The sequence below is a fragment of the Cottoperca gobio genome, chromosome 16 (assembly GCF_900634415.1).
Source record: "Cottoperca gobio chromosome 16, fCotGob3.1, whole genome shotgun sequence".
NCBI lineage: Eukaryota > Metazoa > Chordata > Actinopteri > Perciformes > Bovichtidae > Cottoperca > Cottoperca gobio.
Window position 1 is genome coordinate 16538939 of NC_041370.1, and position 18995 is coordinate 16557933.

The following is an 18995-nucleotide window of genomic DNA, read 5'->3' on the forward strand; positions in this document are numbered from 1 at the left end:
CTGGCACTTAGGCCTGCATACAGTGTGGAACAGATCATTCAGGTTGGAAACCCCCCCAAGTCATCTTGACTGTACCCTGTCCATAAATAACTGCTGACTGGGGAGTTTTTTCTCAGTAGGGGAAGTGTTCACCACAGCTTCTTGTGGTAAAGAAAAAACTAGTAGAACATGTTGTTGCTGAAGAAGGGGTTTCTTGAAGTGGAGAGAATGCAGACAAATTGTCCTGACAGTGATGAAAACCACCGCTAAAGAAAATAATACAGTGACCATCCTCACTTTCCTGCCTCTAACCTGAATTTGTCTGCAATGCAAATACCTTTTAGTGGCAGCTTGTTAAAAACCTCCCTCAACACTTCTTGTAGCATGTAAAGGGTTCTGACTCATGTAGACTATTGTGTCCAATTTCAACATTTGTGGAAGCTATACTCCCCTTCCTCAGCTATCCAATGATGAGGCTCGTAACGAATGAAATTCTAATCGAATTCTAAGATAAACTAAATATATATATAAAAAAATATAAAACATATAATCAAAAGTTGCTCTTCTGCTGAAATTGACATTCCTTTAACTAAATAATGTATACAATGTGAGGTTCGAAAAAAATCTGCTCCATTGAAGCTGAACTTGCATAAACTGCTCTTATTAAAGGAACCCACCTACATTGTACAGTAGCAGGATAGACTTGATGAGCGCACATCAAAACACATAGCATTAAAAGTATAACAGCACATTCTAACACATGAGGAAGTAACTTAATTGAAAACGGGTGTTACACATTTTAAAAGGGCATAACACAATCAACTTTTGCAATGAGAATCAAGTACAGAAACTGTACACAATACAAATGGCTCTTAAAGACCACCTGCTTCTTTTTCACGTTTTCAGGTGATGAAGTGAGCTGAACAAGCATCGCACACAGGAACAGGGAGGACTTTAGTAATGGACACATTGTGATAGCAATTTAATTTTCTGCATCTTTGTATTCTCTAATTAGCTTACACTTTTTTTTGCAAATGACTTAGAAAGCAGGGATAGCGTTGGATGTTGTATTGACAGCTGGAAGCTATGTGGCAATATGTCAGGAGCATTTATTTCCAGTGCTACTGGAGAGTACGTGCATATGTATATGCATGTGTGGGTGGTGTACATAAAAACATACAGACTCTACCGATAGAAAAAGTGTGTTTCTTTTCTTGACCTCCACTTAACCTTAAATAGATCAATATCTGCCAGCTGCTTCACTAACTCTTGTATGTGCAAATGTGTTTGCATTCATCTCACTGCCTTCAGCCTCCCTCGCAGTCTATTTTGGACCCTGCTCTTTTCACCTTAGCACGGAAGTGAACAAACAGCTCCACATATCTTTATTTTAATATCACACTCCACAAAGTAATACGAATTTAGCAATCATGAGAGACAAATATGATGTCATAATTGTCAAAACCACATATATGTTAATTATATTTCATACTGTGGGTTAGGGGAATCTGACTATTCAATGCGATACATTGCTCATGATTGAAGCCCCCCAAAAAACTAGCAAACATGTGACAGTCTGCAACAAAGCATGTGAAAATCTAACAGATGTACCTGTTTCTGGGGCTGAACACTTTTAGAGAATCATCTAATTTGGACTTTTCTTACCAATGTAGTGATTTTCATTTAAAAATGAATTTGCTATAAATGAACCCTTATGGCTTATTTTATCTACATAGTTTCAAACTAAATATCTGTGTACAAATATAACCATACATGTACCTTATTTCAACATAAAAACAACAAGATACAATTATGCAGTTGGTTGTTTTTGAGGTTGCAAAGGTTCTTTTATTCAGAAATGTCAAACTTTAATAAAATAAAGAATAAACCAGTGTAGCTCATACTTAGTAATCTATTATTTCATTATACTCGACATTACACAGTAACATTCAAATATAACCATGATTGACGACATGAGTTTCATGTAATTTGACCAACTCACAGAATGATTTGCCATTAGCTCCAGATTAAATTGCTGGTGAAGGTAGACCTTTCCCAAAAGCCATTTTGATTGGGTAACGGTCGGAAAAAAGGAAAACAATATTAGCGAAAGCATTGAATCATTTAAACCAGCCTGCATTGTCAGACAATAAAGCAAATTATGTTGGCAATAATGAGAGCAGAGATAGAACGGATTTAAGCTCGTTATATAAACACTTGCACAGTGTCACATTAATATTCAGTTCCACTTTAATTTTACCTTATTTGTTGTCATTAAATAATTGCAGGGAAATAAATATATTTTTCATATAAAAACATGTACTTTGCTTTGCCCAGTGCAGATAGTGTTTAATTGTATCTATATTGTGACAGATTACTAGACTGTATGAATTGTTTCCCAACAACATTTGTCAATATTGTTTTTTGTTTTTTTTGTACATGGAATGAGCTCTTGAGTCAATATTCATTGTTTTCCATGTCTGCCATGACCCTGTTCTGGGAGGAGTCAACTAGACACAGGTGAACTCAACCTGCCCTTAATCAGTGCTCTTATAACTAGGACGAGGAATCCTTGCTCTGTTTGCTCTACCACCAGCCACACCTGTCTTCTCTTATGCACGTTAAGTGCGTCTAAAAGTGAGTTATTCTTTAAGGTTTATCACTTTGATATTGCCATGTGTTTGTTTCGTCAAATCTGTATTTTCGTACTATGTTCAGAGCCAATGAGAATTAAGGATGGTTAACATGAAACTGATTTCTAATGTGTACAACTTTCTATATTTGTGTAATTAATACAGACCCACCACTCAATAAAATAAAGTCCCTTTTTGGTGGACTCTGCTGGCTTGCTCTCCTTAATTCTGGTGACTCATGTCCAATACTTGATGTCCCTAGATACCACCCCCTGCCAATTAGGCTACACCTAAAACATTCACAAGTATGCCTTTATGCAATGATTTTAAAAGATGTGTCTGCATGACTGCATTTTTCTGCAAAGCGACAAAAATAATTGGAGAAACTCAGGGGTTTTTTCCACTTAAACTGTCCTTAACACTACTATCAAACCCCACCAACAATATTGAAGCACAGGAGAGAGGATGAGAGAAAGAAGATAAGTGGTGTACGAAGGTAGCAGAAATTAGGTTGAGATGGAATGAACTTCCCAATATGCATAATGAGAGGATGGCAGGGAAAATGAAAGGCATGTGAGAAAGGAACGTTAGGACCTGAGGTGGAAAGTATTGGATGAAGGAAAGGGATACAGTAGTTGAGGTTTAGGAAGTGGAGGCAGGTGTTGAAAGCCTGAGTGTAGGAGAGGAATTAAGGAGAGGAAGTGAAAGGTTGGATTCTAGAGAGGATGGGGACAGAGTGAAGGGTTTAAGGATAAGAGGGGGAAGATGAGGATGGTAATGCAAGAGCAGAGGATGGGAAAATTGCAATAAAAATGACAACATGTGAGGATAAAATAAGTGGTAAAGGCAGAGGAGAAAGAAAAACAAAAGTGGTGGTCTAGTGGTACGGCTTCCAAATAGAACACCGGAAGGTTGTGAGTTCAACACCAGGGCTGCCACCTTTGTGCCCCTGAGCAAGGCACTTAAGCCTGAGTTGCTCCCGGGGGACTGTTCCTGTAGTTAGTTCACTGTAAGTCGCTCTGGATAAGAGCGTCTGCTAAATGACAAATGTAAATGTGACAGAAATGGTGCAATGACGTGTAGTGGTGAAGATGAGGAAAGACAGAAAACAATGTAATGCATTTCTTTCTGGTTTCTTTTCTTCTTTTTTCCCCCTGCTGCCCACCAGTGCTTGTAATAAAACCATCACTACCACTCCCATTATCTCCCACATGAACGTGCACGTGGAAGGAATCAACCTAATGTTTTTAATGTTATTTGCTGTGTCATGCTATGACATGTGCATCCAGTTCTAAATTGGTAATAAAATCTACAAAATAGATGCCCATGCTAATTAAACTAGATTGAATGAAGCTGTAATGATCGCCTCGGGGAAATTGGGTCATTGTGGGAGCAGAGAAAAGGATATAGATAAGACCAGAGCGAAATGCAGTGTATGAAAGATAACAAAATAATTACAGCATTGAGATAACAAAATAATTGATTTGTATGTGTGTTTGTTGCAAGCTAGTAGGCTTTTACAGATATGCAGTGAACATAAGATGTTTAATCTCTCATACAAAATACTTTATTAGTCCTACTAACTGGTGGGGTGTCCCCGTTTTCTCAGAGTTCTTCTCTTTGTGTGTTGCTGGACACTTTATTTTGTATTAGTTTCATTTGCAGAGATTGTTTTTAGTTCTTGGTCTGGTGGACTTTTGGCTACCACCCTAATTAACCAGCACATTTTGATATTCTATTAATTTCTTTCATTGGGAAATGAATAAATCAGAATTTAGATACCACTAGGGTTAAATGACAAAAGTAGAAATGTTCCACAAAGGGTTAACTGCTTTATATCCACTGTGTTGGTACCTTTGATACGTGGGAAATGAAAAGTCCTGATGCAAAGTGTGCAGAATAGCATTAACTGTTCGCTTGACAAGTGTGTATGTGTTCTGATAAAATTGTCATTTTAAGACTCTTGAACCTCAAAGGCAAGTGTAGCAAATTTAAAATGCGTCACTCATCAACTCAATACCAAATGTTGTTCTCATTACTTAATCAGGGTGGTCACCTTCAAAGACTGTAGAACCAGACAACTTTTCGTGCTTTTGACCGAAAATAATTTGAATATAGTGCCCAATTATTGTTTTTGGATTAATTCGATTTATGGCATATTCAATAGGAAGGGACAACCAGTTGGTGTTAATAGAGAAAGCTCAGCCTCTCAACCAACCTGGCACGAACACAGCCGGTAGATCAGTGGTTGGCAGCTTGTAAGTGACTGTCCACCCACATAATGACATGAATGAAGGTTAGAAAATAAATGTACTGGCCCAGCATGAACTCACATGAACAAATTACAACCCTAACAAGCCTTTACATATTCTTTATGAAACATTGATATGCACAATTATGATTAATTGCGTTGTGCTGCAATAGATAGGCAATTTAACCTCAGCACTCAAAAGAGGTACTTCATGTTGTGAGGGGATTAGATGAATCTGGAAGTCATCATTTATTCATCTTTATAAAAGCAGCACTTTGGCCATTACCACTTTCATCATGTTTTGGCTGGCCCCTGTGTGTGTTACTGTGCTTGTGCGTCATTGCGTGGTAGTGCATTCAGTAATATCTCATGTGTGCGTGTGTTTGTCCACTTTTTATTTGATCTTTATGCTCTCTGAGCTGCTTATTTGATAACAGATGAGCTCAAGATTAATTTGTTAGAAACCACTCAGTTATGACACAATTGAGGCGGCAGAAAAGAAATGACATAAAGTAGTTTTGATTTTCTTGATGTTTCTATTTATTTTAGTTGACACTTTTTTAAAACTGACCTCTAATGGTGGATAATTAATTAATAAGTTCACCTTCGACTAGGGAGAGTTGTTTCACCAGATCTGGCATTAAGACAAATAGTAGTCTGACTGTACGGACAGAGAGCCGGAGAGAGGGAAGGGGATGACTGAAAAACACAAGGTGTGATGCTGTGAGTTATCTCAGTCTGAAGAATTATCATTCATTGAGCTGTGAAATTGAGCTCTGGGATGGAGTTCAATTACAATTGTTTTAAACGTGTTTCCTAATGTATCTGTTCAAATTTTGAGATTTCCTTAATACTACAGAATGCATACTGCATAAATGTCAGTGGAGTAATCTTTTACTCTTTTCTTCTCTCTCTTTCTGACTTCTCCTTGCTGCTGCACCTTCTTTTTGTTCCTCCCCTCCCCCTTAGCCCTCTCTCCCTCCCCTTTCTCTTCACTTCCCTCCCACTTTTCTCTCTCACTCTAAAGAGCACTCAATCTCTGCGCGCCCCTTCATTTCCCGCTCCAACATGTTGGCAGGAGGAGAAAGAGGAGGATGCTGCGCTCTACCCTCGGTGTGTTCTTGTCACCTCTCCGGCCAGCGCACGCTGCCTCTGACTCAGACTCAGCTTTCAGTTGTCTCCGCCTAAAGGACTTAAGACTGGAGGTGGAGGAGGACCGGAAGGATACGCTGGAGATCAGGAGCTCTCACACCAGGGTCCCCAAAAGGAACAGCAACAACAGCAGGAGAGCAGAACAGAGAAACTGCTCCTCATCTGTGGTGGAAACTACTAATACCTCAGCAGTGAACACCTATCCTGCCTCCTCTAGTTTCCCTCCCTTTTCTTCCTCCTCGGCTCCAAGATCCATGTGGCAAGAGGCAATAAGAAGGAAGCGGTATCTCCTGGACCGGCCAGGGGAGTCTGGTGAAGGGGATAGAGGAGGAGGAAGAGGTCAGGAGAAGAGGAACAGGTCCCCGGATTGGCTGTATGAGTCCTACTACTGTATGAGCCAGCAGCATCCTCTGATTGTGTTTCTGCTACTCATAGTGATGGGAGCCTGTCTGGCTCTGCTGACTGTGTTCTTTGCTTCAGGACTGGTAAGCTTCTCATTTACAACTTGAAGAAACATACACGCACGGATGCATTTTTGCTGAATAAAAAAGTACAAATAAACAAACAACTGGGACAATAGAAACATTTGTATGACACTGTGCAGGAAATTCCTATTTATTGTAAGCTCTGTAAACAGTTTGGACAGGGACATCTAGGCACATGTGGTGCTCACACACATATTGTAGATTCTCACATTTTTATAAGCTTGCATAGAAATAGGGTCACACAAACTAGCTTGCCAATCATGTGCACACAAAAGCTTATGCTCCTGCACACACGCAATCCACTGGTTTGTCAAATACAATACATCAGCTCCCCTCTCTCATAGACTCTTGCACACATACAAACGTGGACACACATCAAAGCGTGCTTGTGCAGCACCTTCATGCATGCACACTCTCACAGCGTGCGGTCCTCGTCGCAGCACTAATGTGAGATAAAAGTGAGAGAGGAATAGTTATTGTCTGAGTGCATGGTTGACTGAACTACAGAAAGGAGATCTATTTCTCTCTGTCACTGTGAGATGAGTTATCTTTCCTCTAAAAACCAGGAAAATTGGCAAGGTAAAACTAAAATGATATGTATAAAAAAAAAGTAAAGAGTGTTATATTGACACAATCTAATGATTGATTTGAAAGGATTTACTAATATAACCTTACTATAGCTGATATCAATTTTGCATTAGGAGAGTGCCTCTCCCATCCCCTGTCGCTGCTGAGTCTGCTATTGAGAAGGGATTAGTATGACATGCACTGAAAGATACAGAGACAGCACTGACACACATGACAAAAGGGAAAACAGTTTTGCATGGTAAAGTTGTTTTCATGCACTATAACATACGACCAACAGATGGTGAGGTCAGTAACATCAGTGGTTGGAAAGCCAGCCATTGCATTTCCATGCAATCGAGAGAAAACAGAATCACTTGCCTCATTAGTCAACACATGAAATCCTTTACTTTAAAGATTAAAAGGGACTACCGTTTTATCTGGCCACTTTTCTGATAGTTGATTGTGTTTTAATTTAACTTGTCATCATAGTAATTATATTATAATCTTGCACATGGGGAGACATTTATGTGGTTAATCATCATTCATCAGTGTAATGACTCGTTAACTTAGCCACAACTGGTGCCAATGGATTTCCAAATTGATCATTTCCCTTTTTGGATTTATTATTGGAACCAGCTAGCAGTATATGTATGTGTAAAAGCTGTGGCAGAGTGTGTAAGTTACACAGCCGTAACATTAAGTATTAATGTAGAGTTGAAAAATGGGTTCTCCAGAAAAAAGGCCTTTAAAATCTCCAGTTTTAAGGAAAATATTTCAGTAAAATCAGGCGTAATATAAAATAATGTAATTCTGCAATTTTGTGAACTCAAAACAAACACACAGCTCAGTAAATGCCTTCTCCTGTCAGGCTGCTCCATCTGTCCTACATATTCTTTTCATTTTTGCTCCATCCCTGTGCTGGATAGGCATGGCTTTTGCTACTATCTTTTCTCCCCCCATCACCCCCTGTTTCTCTGCATGTTCGTGTCTGTGTCATGTCTCACCTCCTCATATTTATGTCTCTCTCTTTTATTTGTATCCTGTCATCCCTCCATCCTGCTGGCTGTCTGACCTAAATCCTGTGCTGTTCTGGAGCTCTGCTCTGGGCGAGACAAACTCTGTGGCTCTGCAGCCACACTTATCCTCTCATGTCCCAGTGCATTGACTGTGAGCCTGCGAAAGAGACAGAGGGAAGGTGGGGGTGGGGGGCTAAAGAAGGAGAACGAGAGAGATGAAGAGGAGGAGGACAAATGCAAAGAGCACTTAAAAGATAAACTGCCATACAATATTTTGGTTAGGATGCTTCTGAAGACGATGGAATGAGTAAAGATTTGTAGCGATTAGTGACCGCAATAAAAAACAACATATTATTACATTTGAATCTAACAGCATGCGTGGCTGTTAATATTTACCACATTACTTTAAGGAGATTCAACTGGTATTTCGGTTCATTATGAAACAGTGACGAGGCAAAGTAGACTATGGCGAGCCACCAGTCTGGGTAATTAATGGGAAACACTGGAAATAAAACGTTGTAATCTGCATTAACTCAATATATGACTATTTGCCCAAATGCTATTTTGGGTTGAATTTGAATTGCAGTTTGATTGGTAGATATCAGTGTCATTCACTGAGTTCCTTAACTACACAGCTGAATGTGCCAGTGAGGATGTGACACACAGGGCTACGTATCCATATCCTGACCCTTTGACATCCCCGTCACACCACTGGAAAAGCCATAATTGGATAAAACCTGGCAAAGGCAGGCAGCACAAACGCATCATTTCACCGTGCTATCCTCGTACATCCATCTTGAAGAAACTCCTGAAAATTTTATTAGAACTTTTGATCTAAGTGCGTTTTAGAAAGGCAGCAGCTAATCCATTATGGATGAGTCTATCCTCAACTTTGCTACTGGTTAAAACTGGGGGGCTTTTTAGCATTTTTCCTCCAACAGGATGTTCTCTCAGTAAGGTTTTTCTGCTTTTACAGTTGTGTATTGAAAAGAGGTTATGGATCCCTAGGTAATACATTCAGCCATATTGAAATAGTTATAACCTTAGGTGTTTGACCATATCAAGGTAAAGTCTATACCTAATGATTTTACACATTGTGGTGCTCAATTATTTGTTATAATCGGATATCATAAGCGCTGGATTCTTCTTATGTATTGCATAAGTTTGTATTTTAGCCCCTATTGAAAAAGATATGTTTGTCCCTATTAAAAGAAGATATGGACTCAGGTTATCTGGGTAAATTAAGGGTAAATACATTATAATCAATATTCTAAATGTGACTTTACGGAGCCATGTATATGAATATTGTCTAATATCCTACAAATAGAAGATATGCCATATATAGTATATTTTCTATTTGTAGGATATTAGAAAATATATAATATATATTATATTGTATATATTATATGCACATGTATAATATATTATATGAAGTCCCAAAAGTCACAGATTTGATCTGTAAGTATAATTGAATATATAAATAAGTTTATCATTTAAATAAAAGTTTTCTTTTATATCCATTTCACCTTCATATTTCTTTACCTTTTCCTGTTTTCCCAGTGTTAGTCCTATCCCCACCAAAATGTCATTCTATGGAGATGACCATTTTAATTGAGACATATAAGAGTTATACTACACATCCAAAGCTTATAAGCTTCAATGAATAAATTCATGTTTAAAATGAATACTAAATTAATATTTAAAAAGACCAACTTGAGCAACAGCTATCTAGAAACAAACAACGATTATGCAATATACAAATGTATGGGAAATGATACATACATGTCTTTAAACAGCATTGCTTCTATTACATATTAACCTGGTATTGTTGATCCTGATAATTCAGAAGACATATTGTTAAGCATCTATCTATTTACTATTCTTGTCACAATTTCTTGTGGCTCAAACAGAAAGTTAAAGCTACTGAACCGATACAGAGCAAAGGAGCATTGGTTTCATTCCGTTACTAACTCCTTTCGCAGATTTAATCTAGAGAAGAGGGTTGTTTTAGTAATGACACCTTATTGTGCTTAAAAAAGCAGGAGGGAAACAAGAGAATCTATTTTACTCTGTATTTACTGCTTCTGTGGGTGAGTCACTCGCATATCTGCCTTGGTTGTTTGTATTTTCAGGACACTAAAGAGGAAAGACAGGGCTAGAAGAGTGGCCTTTTATAACACAGTTAGGCTGTTCCATGGCTCATTGAGAAGTCTCTGAATTTGCTTCTTTTCTTTCTTTATCTCAGGCAAACTTATTAATTATTCCTTCTTTCTCCGATATATTGCATATCTCTTCTGTCTACTGTTCATGTCTCACTGTCTTTATCATCTAAACATTTTATTTTGTCCTTTTTTCAGAACATTGAGGACCACGTGGCCTTTGTAATCACCGTGCCCACGGCGCTGGCTATCTTCCTGGCTGTTTTTGTACTCGTCTGCATTGAGTCTATCTTCAAGAAGCTTCTTCGTGTTTTCTCACTGGTCATCTGGGCATGCTTGGTTGCCATGGGCTACCTGTTTATGTTTTCTGGCGGGATCATCTGTCCATGGGATCAGGTAAGACACAGATGTATTGTGTGTTAAATTAATTGTAAAGGAACATCTGGTACACTTAATGATGTATGTGTTTCTCCTGTTTTATTTGGCAGCTTTAGGAAATATTAAGTGGCCTCAGGAAGAGCCAATACAACATATTCCAAATGCCAACTGAATACACAGTACATAGTTCACTACTAACACTGTCTCTTGAAAATAAAATGCTTTATACTATCTAAAGAATCTGAACATGGGTCAAATATAAGCACATAAGGAATAAGATAGAAATCTAGGCCAATGGATTTTGTTGATGCATGATTGTCTTTTATCCTCTTGCTCTTTGTTCTCCTTTGGTTAATAACATCTGTGGGGACTTCGTTGGCATTAGAAGTGCACATTTTGTGAAAGTTGACCAGATAACCCCAGCCATATGCATACCTTGATCATTTTCACTTGTCAAAGGATACATTTATCTACAGATGACACTTCTGTCCAAAAATATTTCCCTGATTATCAGAAAACAGCATGAAATCCGGTCGAAAGAGGAGCTAGAGATTTGACTTGGCTTTTATTCACTCATTTTCTGTTCTGCTTGAGTTGGATTTCTGACCTAAATTCTTAAACTGGGTGTCATAAATTTTGGACTCATCATGCACAAACTTGAGTGCTTCCTTACATTTTATCATGTTTTTTTTTTGCTTCTGACTCAACGAGTGTTGGTAAAGGGTAGAAGTTATTGTTCTTATAAACCTCTAGAAGTTATATGATATATTAATTAAATAAAAACTGCATTATCATAGTATGAGGTCTCGTCAGTCATTTGACTCGACTTAAAATCCACAGCTACAGCTGTCTCTGATCCTTTCCAGTAAAAAAACATTTTTTAAATCAATTATTTATCTAATTAAAAATAATGATTGATTTTCATTTAAATAATCCCTTCTGCCTTAACTGTCATGAGCATAGCATTGGTTCGGTATTTGACATCCTTTCGGTACGCCTTGTGACCCAAACAACTGTTTATGTCTAATCTCACACACGGGGGACAACAATTTGGAGCCCATTAAAAAGGGAAGAATGAAGATTACACAACACAGAAATGTGGGGTTTAGTTATTAGCAGGATTTAGTGAGACATTTTCCAATGGCTTATTGTTTAACCGCTTCTTTTGTTGCAATATGTTTTGTCACATTGCAAGGATGTATATGTTACGGTGGCAACTTTGGCAATGTTTGCCTTTTGTCTCTGTCGGTGTTATGCCACATACTTTTTGTGTGTTGATTTAAGTCCTTTGTTGCATTGTTATACTTCAGAGAGTGATACAACTGATGGTATACTAAATGGGAAGTAGAGAATTTGACTTGATGGCTACCACAGCATGTGACAGAGCTGATTACATAGTCAACATAATGAACGAATGCACCCACGTGGAATGTTATTACTGTTTGATTAGAAAGTTACAAACCGATCATATATCAAAGTTACACTGGTGGAAAAAGGTGCAGACAGCTGGTATGAAGTAAGTCTGGCAGATATGTTGTGTGAAACTGCTGTAAATCAACTTGTATAAATTAATACATATTTTTTGACCATGCATTTGTCAAGCTTCTACAGCACTACTGCAGGCTTACTGACTATGTAGCGCTCTTATTACCATACAGCAGCAGATGAGTCAGAATGCATGCACTATTGCTATTTTCCCATGAAGTTTGATTATATGTGTGTGTTGCATCAGTAGCAGAGGACATAAGATGTATTGTAAAAGTAAAGTATAAATACAATGTGATTGCCCATGTAAAAAATCCAGGCCATCTTCTAACACAAGTATTTCTTGCCCTTTGGAATATATACTATATACCTACTATATACTAGGTACATTATGTAGCCACATAACCTCTGTAGTTAAATGTGGCAAGACAAACAAACAGCATACATTTTATATGCGTGCTGCATCAGAGCTCATTGAAAGCAGCACAGTACGTTAGGTCTTCATCGTTTGAAAGCCGTACTCATTCAGCAGTACTTGACAAGACAGATGTCTAATGTGGCCTTATCTATCACAAAGAGGTAGCTAAAGATGCACTGATTCACACACACCACTCCATTCATTCCTTTTTTATGCTTTGTAAAAGCCATTATGCCATTACTGCTCTCTCACTACTTCATCTTATCCATGTTAATTAACACTTACCTGAAGAGACATTGTTGTTGACTGGCATTGCTCTTAGTGTTTTTAGGGGATTGCTGCCATATTATAGATTAAGGTTTAATCTATAATACTTTAATCTCATTTACCACTGGCGAGAACAGAGAATGGATGCGTGTCACACCTCTTCATGCAGTCAGTAACAAAAAAGCTTTGAATAATGTAATTATATATATGTATATATACAGTATATATATGCTGTTTGCCAATAAGCCATGATAAATTAAAAGGGGTTTTAGCTTGTTCTAAATCGTTTTAGTCCCCCCTTAACACCAGTCACCATACTAAAATGAATAGTTTTTATATTTTGGAGATGGAGAGGGCAGGTCCCAGCCACTGAAAAATGTCTTATGATTACACTTTAAAGTGACTCTCCTTTTATTCAGTTATTTTTTTGTAATGCTTTATTGAACCATCTTGCACATAATCACAGAGTCCTTTCCTCTGTTTACCAAAGAACATTAGCTGGCTGAGTAAATCTGTCCCCTTATTTTAACTAGGCAACCTAATTATATTGGAATCAACTAAAGGCAATTCTCAAGCTATGAGGTTGGCATACTCAGGTCTAACATGTTTGTATTTTTTTAAACTGACCGAAATTGCCAGATAAGTTAATGAAGACAAGGTTGACTACAAATATAAGGGACATGCAAGTGGTCCCTGAAAGTTGACAGGGTCAGCACTGTCATGCATAGAATATTTTAGTGAGTGTTGAGCAGAGTGTCATGACTTTAAGATGATAAAAAACTTGCAATGAAGACTTTACTGGATTTCATCTGTAAATCTGCAGCAGTGACAGCAAAGGAGGGATCATTTTAAATAGTCATTTGTAGAAATAAAATTGCATTGATTTCTCAATCCATTCCTGCCAGTGATACTTTCTGTGGCAGTTAACAACAGTTTATCTATGCCAATAACACTTACTGCTGCAGCTGTCAAGCTAGAGAGAGAATTATGCAAGTAGTAGAACCGTTATTGAGGTGCTCTTTAAATAAATAAAAAGAAAATTGCAACAATATTCTTCCATTTTCTGACTCTTATTCTACTGTATTTGCAATATACTGTTCTTTATTATGATCTACCATTTTTATTTGAGCTCCTTCAAAAATTCAGTGTGACAAAACAAAATATTGTCCATTCCTTTTTTGCTAAATGCCTCAATGCAATGCTTTACATTTTCTTGATGTGAGAATTTATTATACAACTGTCAGTGGTGCTCAAGAGTGATTTATAAAAATGTCAATTTACTGAGCAGGAATGTTGCTAACTATGCATCCTGTGCCTCTGGCAGTGTTGCCAACTTTGCGACTTTCTTGCTAGATTTAGCGACTTTTCAGATCATCAGGGAAAGCAAGAAATATATTATAATAATTAAATCCCATGCTTGCTGCTCAGAGTGACAAGTAATCACAGTCAAATATACAAGGATACTCTATTTTCATTGTACAACACAGGGTTGTGCAACGGAAGACAGTTATAGTTCCAGTCTGCTACATAAGAACAACTAAAAAGAAAAAACTTATTTTTATGCTGAAGTACGGAGGATGAGTTCAGGACACTCGCAGTCTGAGGAAAGAAGCTGCTCTGACCAATAATGGTAGTGTCATCCGCAAACTCGACAACAGAGTTCTCTTTGAGGGCTGCAGTCGTGGGTGTACAGCTAGAACAGGAGGGGGCTGAGCACACAGCCCTGGGGAGCTCCAGTGTTCAACACTAGAGTGGAAGAGATATGACCATACATCTGAACTGTCCAGCTACCCAGCTAAGTTGCCCAATTTAATGCAGACTCACTATAATAAAAAATCACCATCTCTGCTTAGTATAAACTATTGTGTCTATTATGTAGGGAATAGCAAATGAGTGAACATTTTGGACATCCCTCCAAAAACATGATTAACAAGCAACACAAAAATATATTTTTCTGTAATTTCTTATATTAAGATCAATGTGTTTATTTGAGCATATTTGGTAGGTTGAGTATATTTTTGATTTGTGGTGATCCAACAGAATTAAATCCACAAACCATTTTGGATTTGAACCTAGTGTAACATTTGAAGAAATTGCCCTCCTTGCTGTTTAAATTCATCCACTTGTAATCCTGAACTTGGAACATGCTGAGCATTTGCTTATCAGCCAATTGTATTTATTATATTATATTTATAGTCTTTGAATCTGTGGTCACCCTGGTGTTACTGTGCAGTTACTAAGCAGATGTGTGCTCCAGAAAAGAAACGTAGGCAGGCGAAGTCAAAGTAAGAGTTAATTAAATGCTCTATGTGCTGTAGCGAGGAAGCAGCAGTGAGAAGTAGGGGAATGAAAGTAGGGAGGGGCTCATGCTTTCCCACCATCTCACCTGTCATATGAAACACTAAGCTCATTAAAGAGGATGGCTTTTGTCCCATTTCATTCATACAAGAAAAATGGGACGCATGGAGATTTGAATGGATAAATTATTTTAAAATCTTCAGATCTCTTTGTATCTGAGTTTTTCTTTCCTATTGGTTCCATGCTGATATACAGTAATGGTTGTAGTCAACCAATTTAATGAAATGCACTGGAAACATGACTTTTTCTAGTTTACATTTTGTAATCCAACACACACACACAAACATGTACACTTTGACTAACTTGCAGACAAACGTGTTGTCACGACAGTACTTGCTATGCATTTGATTATTAAGCCTGATCTCAAATGTATTTCGTACCAAAATCAATCAGTGAATTTTATGTGGTGCATTCATTCAAGTTCAACTTTGATACATTTTAAAGCGGCAATGGCTATTTTAGAAGCCAAAGAGCCAGATGTTTTCCTCAGGAGTTGGTAGAGACTAAAAACTGAAAGAGTTCATTTTGGATTTACATTCATTAGGCAGCAGAAGAAATGTCCTCAAATAAATGATAATGTCACTCTGTAACTGCTGGATTTGTAAATAAGAAACTGTTTGCCAACACGTTTGCCATATCAACTTAAAAGGGTGGTGATAAGTTTATGTTGTGTTCACAACTTGTTTCCGTTTCCCCTGAGAGGCCAAAACAATCAGTAAATGTAGGTTTCAAAGGAAATTGGTGCTGCTGACTAATTGTTCACTGTCTTGAAATGGGAGGTTCATCATGGAGGAAACTTTAATACCACATTTGTTGCACCACCCCATTTTATTTAAACCTGCTCTGCCGTAAAAATTGCAAACCATGCAAAACATCTTTTGTGGAGCAAAGAAGTGGATAGTACAAATACGTTCCCTTGGATCAACTGTGTTAATGTCCTGTTAGATCTCTTGTTTTTGCATGGGCACGCAAATGGAATTTGCTAGTTTGACTGGGAACTGATGTCAAAGAAAGCCGCTGTCTTTGGCAATTAACAGACATAATTGATTCACTGGTAAAGAATTCATAAAAGTATTATTAACTATTTCTCCCAAACAGAAAGTAGTGGCTATGTATACTGCATGACATAAAAAGCATAAAGAAATTATGACATACTTACCTGTCAAAGAGTTTATTCTTAAAAGATTCATCTTTCATTTATGATAGTGGTTTGTTATCATCATTTTCAGATCATAACAGGTCCGTTATTTCAGTAGATGCTCTCTTCCACCACTGATTATCAAGCCATTTAAGATAACCTGACTTTGTTCTTCTGTGTAAGTCTAAGTGAGATGACATAAGAACAGGGACACTTAACAACTTATATAAAAAAAACAAGGCTTCTTTTCCAGTACCATGCGTCTTGTTCTATAGATCAGCTAATGGAATTGAAAAAAGGCAGTGTTACTTAGGCATACATATCATTCAGTGTGTGTGCAGTGGTCATTTAAAATGGACAATGTGGTTATGATCAGTTTTCTGTGAAATGGCCAGTTCCTCCACATTTAATATATCAAAATGTAATCTTTTAATTAGATTGTTCTGTTTCTGGTCAAAAACTCAATTGTCTAAACAGGGACTTCTGTGAATGAATGCCTTGTAATATAGTCCCCAAAAGCTCACAAAGCATCTGTTAAAATATATTGCTTCCCTTCTTTGAAAGGTTTCCAATAAAATATAACAACATATATTTAATAGTAAATCTGCAAATGATCCTGCTAAATATAACAACATATGTCTGCGATGTGTCAAGTGAAAGTTATGTCATAAATCTGAGGAAGAGAACAGGCTGGAAGAGGAGCTACGGTAGGAGGGTGGCAGAGTGAGAGCGAGAGGCAATAATATGGAAGAGAATTACCACTGAAGCACCATGTCTCTCTCTCTCTCTCTCTCTCTCTCTCTCTCTCTCTCTCTCTCTCTCTCTCTCTCTCTCTCTCTCTCTCTCTCTCTCTCTCTCTCTCTCCTTCTCCTTCTCTTTCTCTTTCTCTCTCTCTTTCTCTCTCTCTCCCTCTCTCTCCCATTTCCAGTCTGCCTCCACACTATCATCTCCCCAATAATTGCAAAAGATGCCACAAAAGATAATCTTTAAAAAAAAGTGTCCAGGGCTAGATAAAAACAGCAACATCTCACAGTGATCCCTAAGATTAACAAAAATACATGCAGGTAATAAACTTTTCATTTAATTAAAAGCCTGCTGACTCTACTAGTATAACATATAACAATAACACGGTATAACAATAATGTAAGGTGAGGTCAGTAATATGCAGTGTTATGTTACCATTAATAAAACAGTTGCAGTGGTTTTAAAAATAAATAAAAGCTATTACTTTGACCTGCACAGGCTAAGAGACAGACTGAAAAATATTAGTGGTCAAACTGTAGTTTCAAACCTAGAAAACTACAATTCTACTGCAGCACCATTCTGTCGGAAGAACCCCCCCCCCCCTTCTTTATGCTTTTGATGTTGGTGCATATTAGTTTCCACAAAGCCCTTGGCCGCTAACAAGCCAACTGGACTTCTCCACTGCAGGAAATAACATGACTTGTATAGCTTAACCTACTTGAGTTCAGATGGCACTTACAATTCCATATATTGTAATAACATTTCTGCTCTTGTTTAGACAACTAGTTGATTTCCCTACCGTCCTTCTTATGTTGTTGTTTTTTTTTCTCCAGTGGCATAAAGTCAGCTGTCAAAATAATTATATCCTTTGTGTTGCCAGAGACAAACGGTGGACGGTAAGAGAACAAGAAATGGTTAAATTATAAACTGCAGTACAGTACACTGTAGGTAAAATAAATAAATATTCCCTTCCCCTCAGTTGTATACAGTACACCTTCCATTTTCAAACCTGATATCAATTGGATGCTTATCCTCTCCCAACAAAGCCCTCTGTGTTTGCTGACGGTGGGGAGATGGGCTTATCTGTGAGTTTCAGTCTCTACCCCACATTGAGAGATGTCTGGACCCTGCCTCATCTCCTCCTTTCTTTCTCTCTGTGACTCTTGATCCTTCCCTGTCTCTCTCTCTGTCTCTCTCTCTGCCTTTCTCGCTGTTACACACACACACACACACACACACACACACACACACACACACACACACACACACACACACACACACACACACATTCCTTTGTAAGTACACAACCAGCCTCATTGCTTTAGGACAGAGGAGGTGCGGAAGGGAAGAGGCCTGCCAGGTTGGAATAGTAAAGAAAAGTGTAGAACAGGAAATAAAGATAGAAGGGTCAGTCAAATAGAGAGGTTGATGCAAATGAGGGAGGCAGAGATACAAAATAACATTTAAAGGAGTAAATAAGCAATGTTCTTAAATCAAGTTGGAGTTTTGATTCAAAGACATTGGATAAGCAAACGTTTTTGTGTTGAACATCTTTATTTATCTCTGGGATCAAGGGCCACATGCCCAGACCGACGGTGGGAATTACAAACCAAGCACTTTGTCCTTATGTTTCTTATGTCTTACACTGATATGATGTATTTCAATTTAGAAAGAAGGTTAGGGGAGGTCAGTAATCTGCAGTGTTATGTTTTCAGTTACCATTACCAAAACATTAATTCCGCTTCTTCACAATAAATCAACCAATTTGTCTTTTTAAATCAGATTTAGAGAGTAAAGCTCGAAATAAAAAGAATGTCTTTTTTTAGGGTTCAACGGCAGACAACACATGCTCACATAGACACGCACCAATACATACACTCCACAGTGTAAATCTAGCCTGTAAACTAAACTCACAGACTGTAGACTAAAAGCCTGATGTAATCTGACACTCCATCTCTATCATTT

General features: G+C 37.9%; 1 protein-coding gene across 4 annotated transcripts in view; it reads left to right on the forward strand.

Annotated features, from left to right (window-relative positions):
• The first annotated feature begins 2558 nt into the window (after nucleotides 1–2558).
• Nucleotides 2559–18995, forward strand: part of adcy2a (adenylate cyclase 2a) — a 60832-nt gene continuing 44395 nt past the window's right edge. For 3 of the 4 annotated variants that reach the window (XM_029450759.1, XM_029450762.1, XM_029450761.1), the window contains exons 1-3: nucleotides 2559–2616; nucleotides 5833–6500; nucleotides 10441–10638. In XM_029450759.1, the coding sequence (XP_029306619.1) occupies nucleotides 5958–6500; nucleotides 10441–10638 (741 nt within the window). In that variant the 5' untranslated portion in view covers nucleotides 2559–2616; nucleotides 5833–5957. Of the gene's footprint in view, nucleotides 2617–5832; nucleotides 6501–10440; nucleotides 10639–18995 lie in introns of those variants that run through there. The other variant, XM_029450760.1, reaches the window with a different exon arrangement.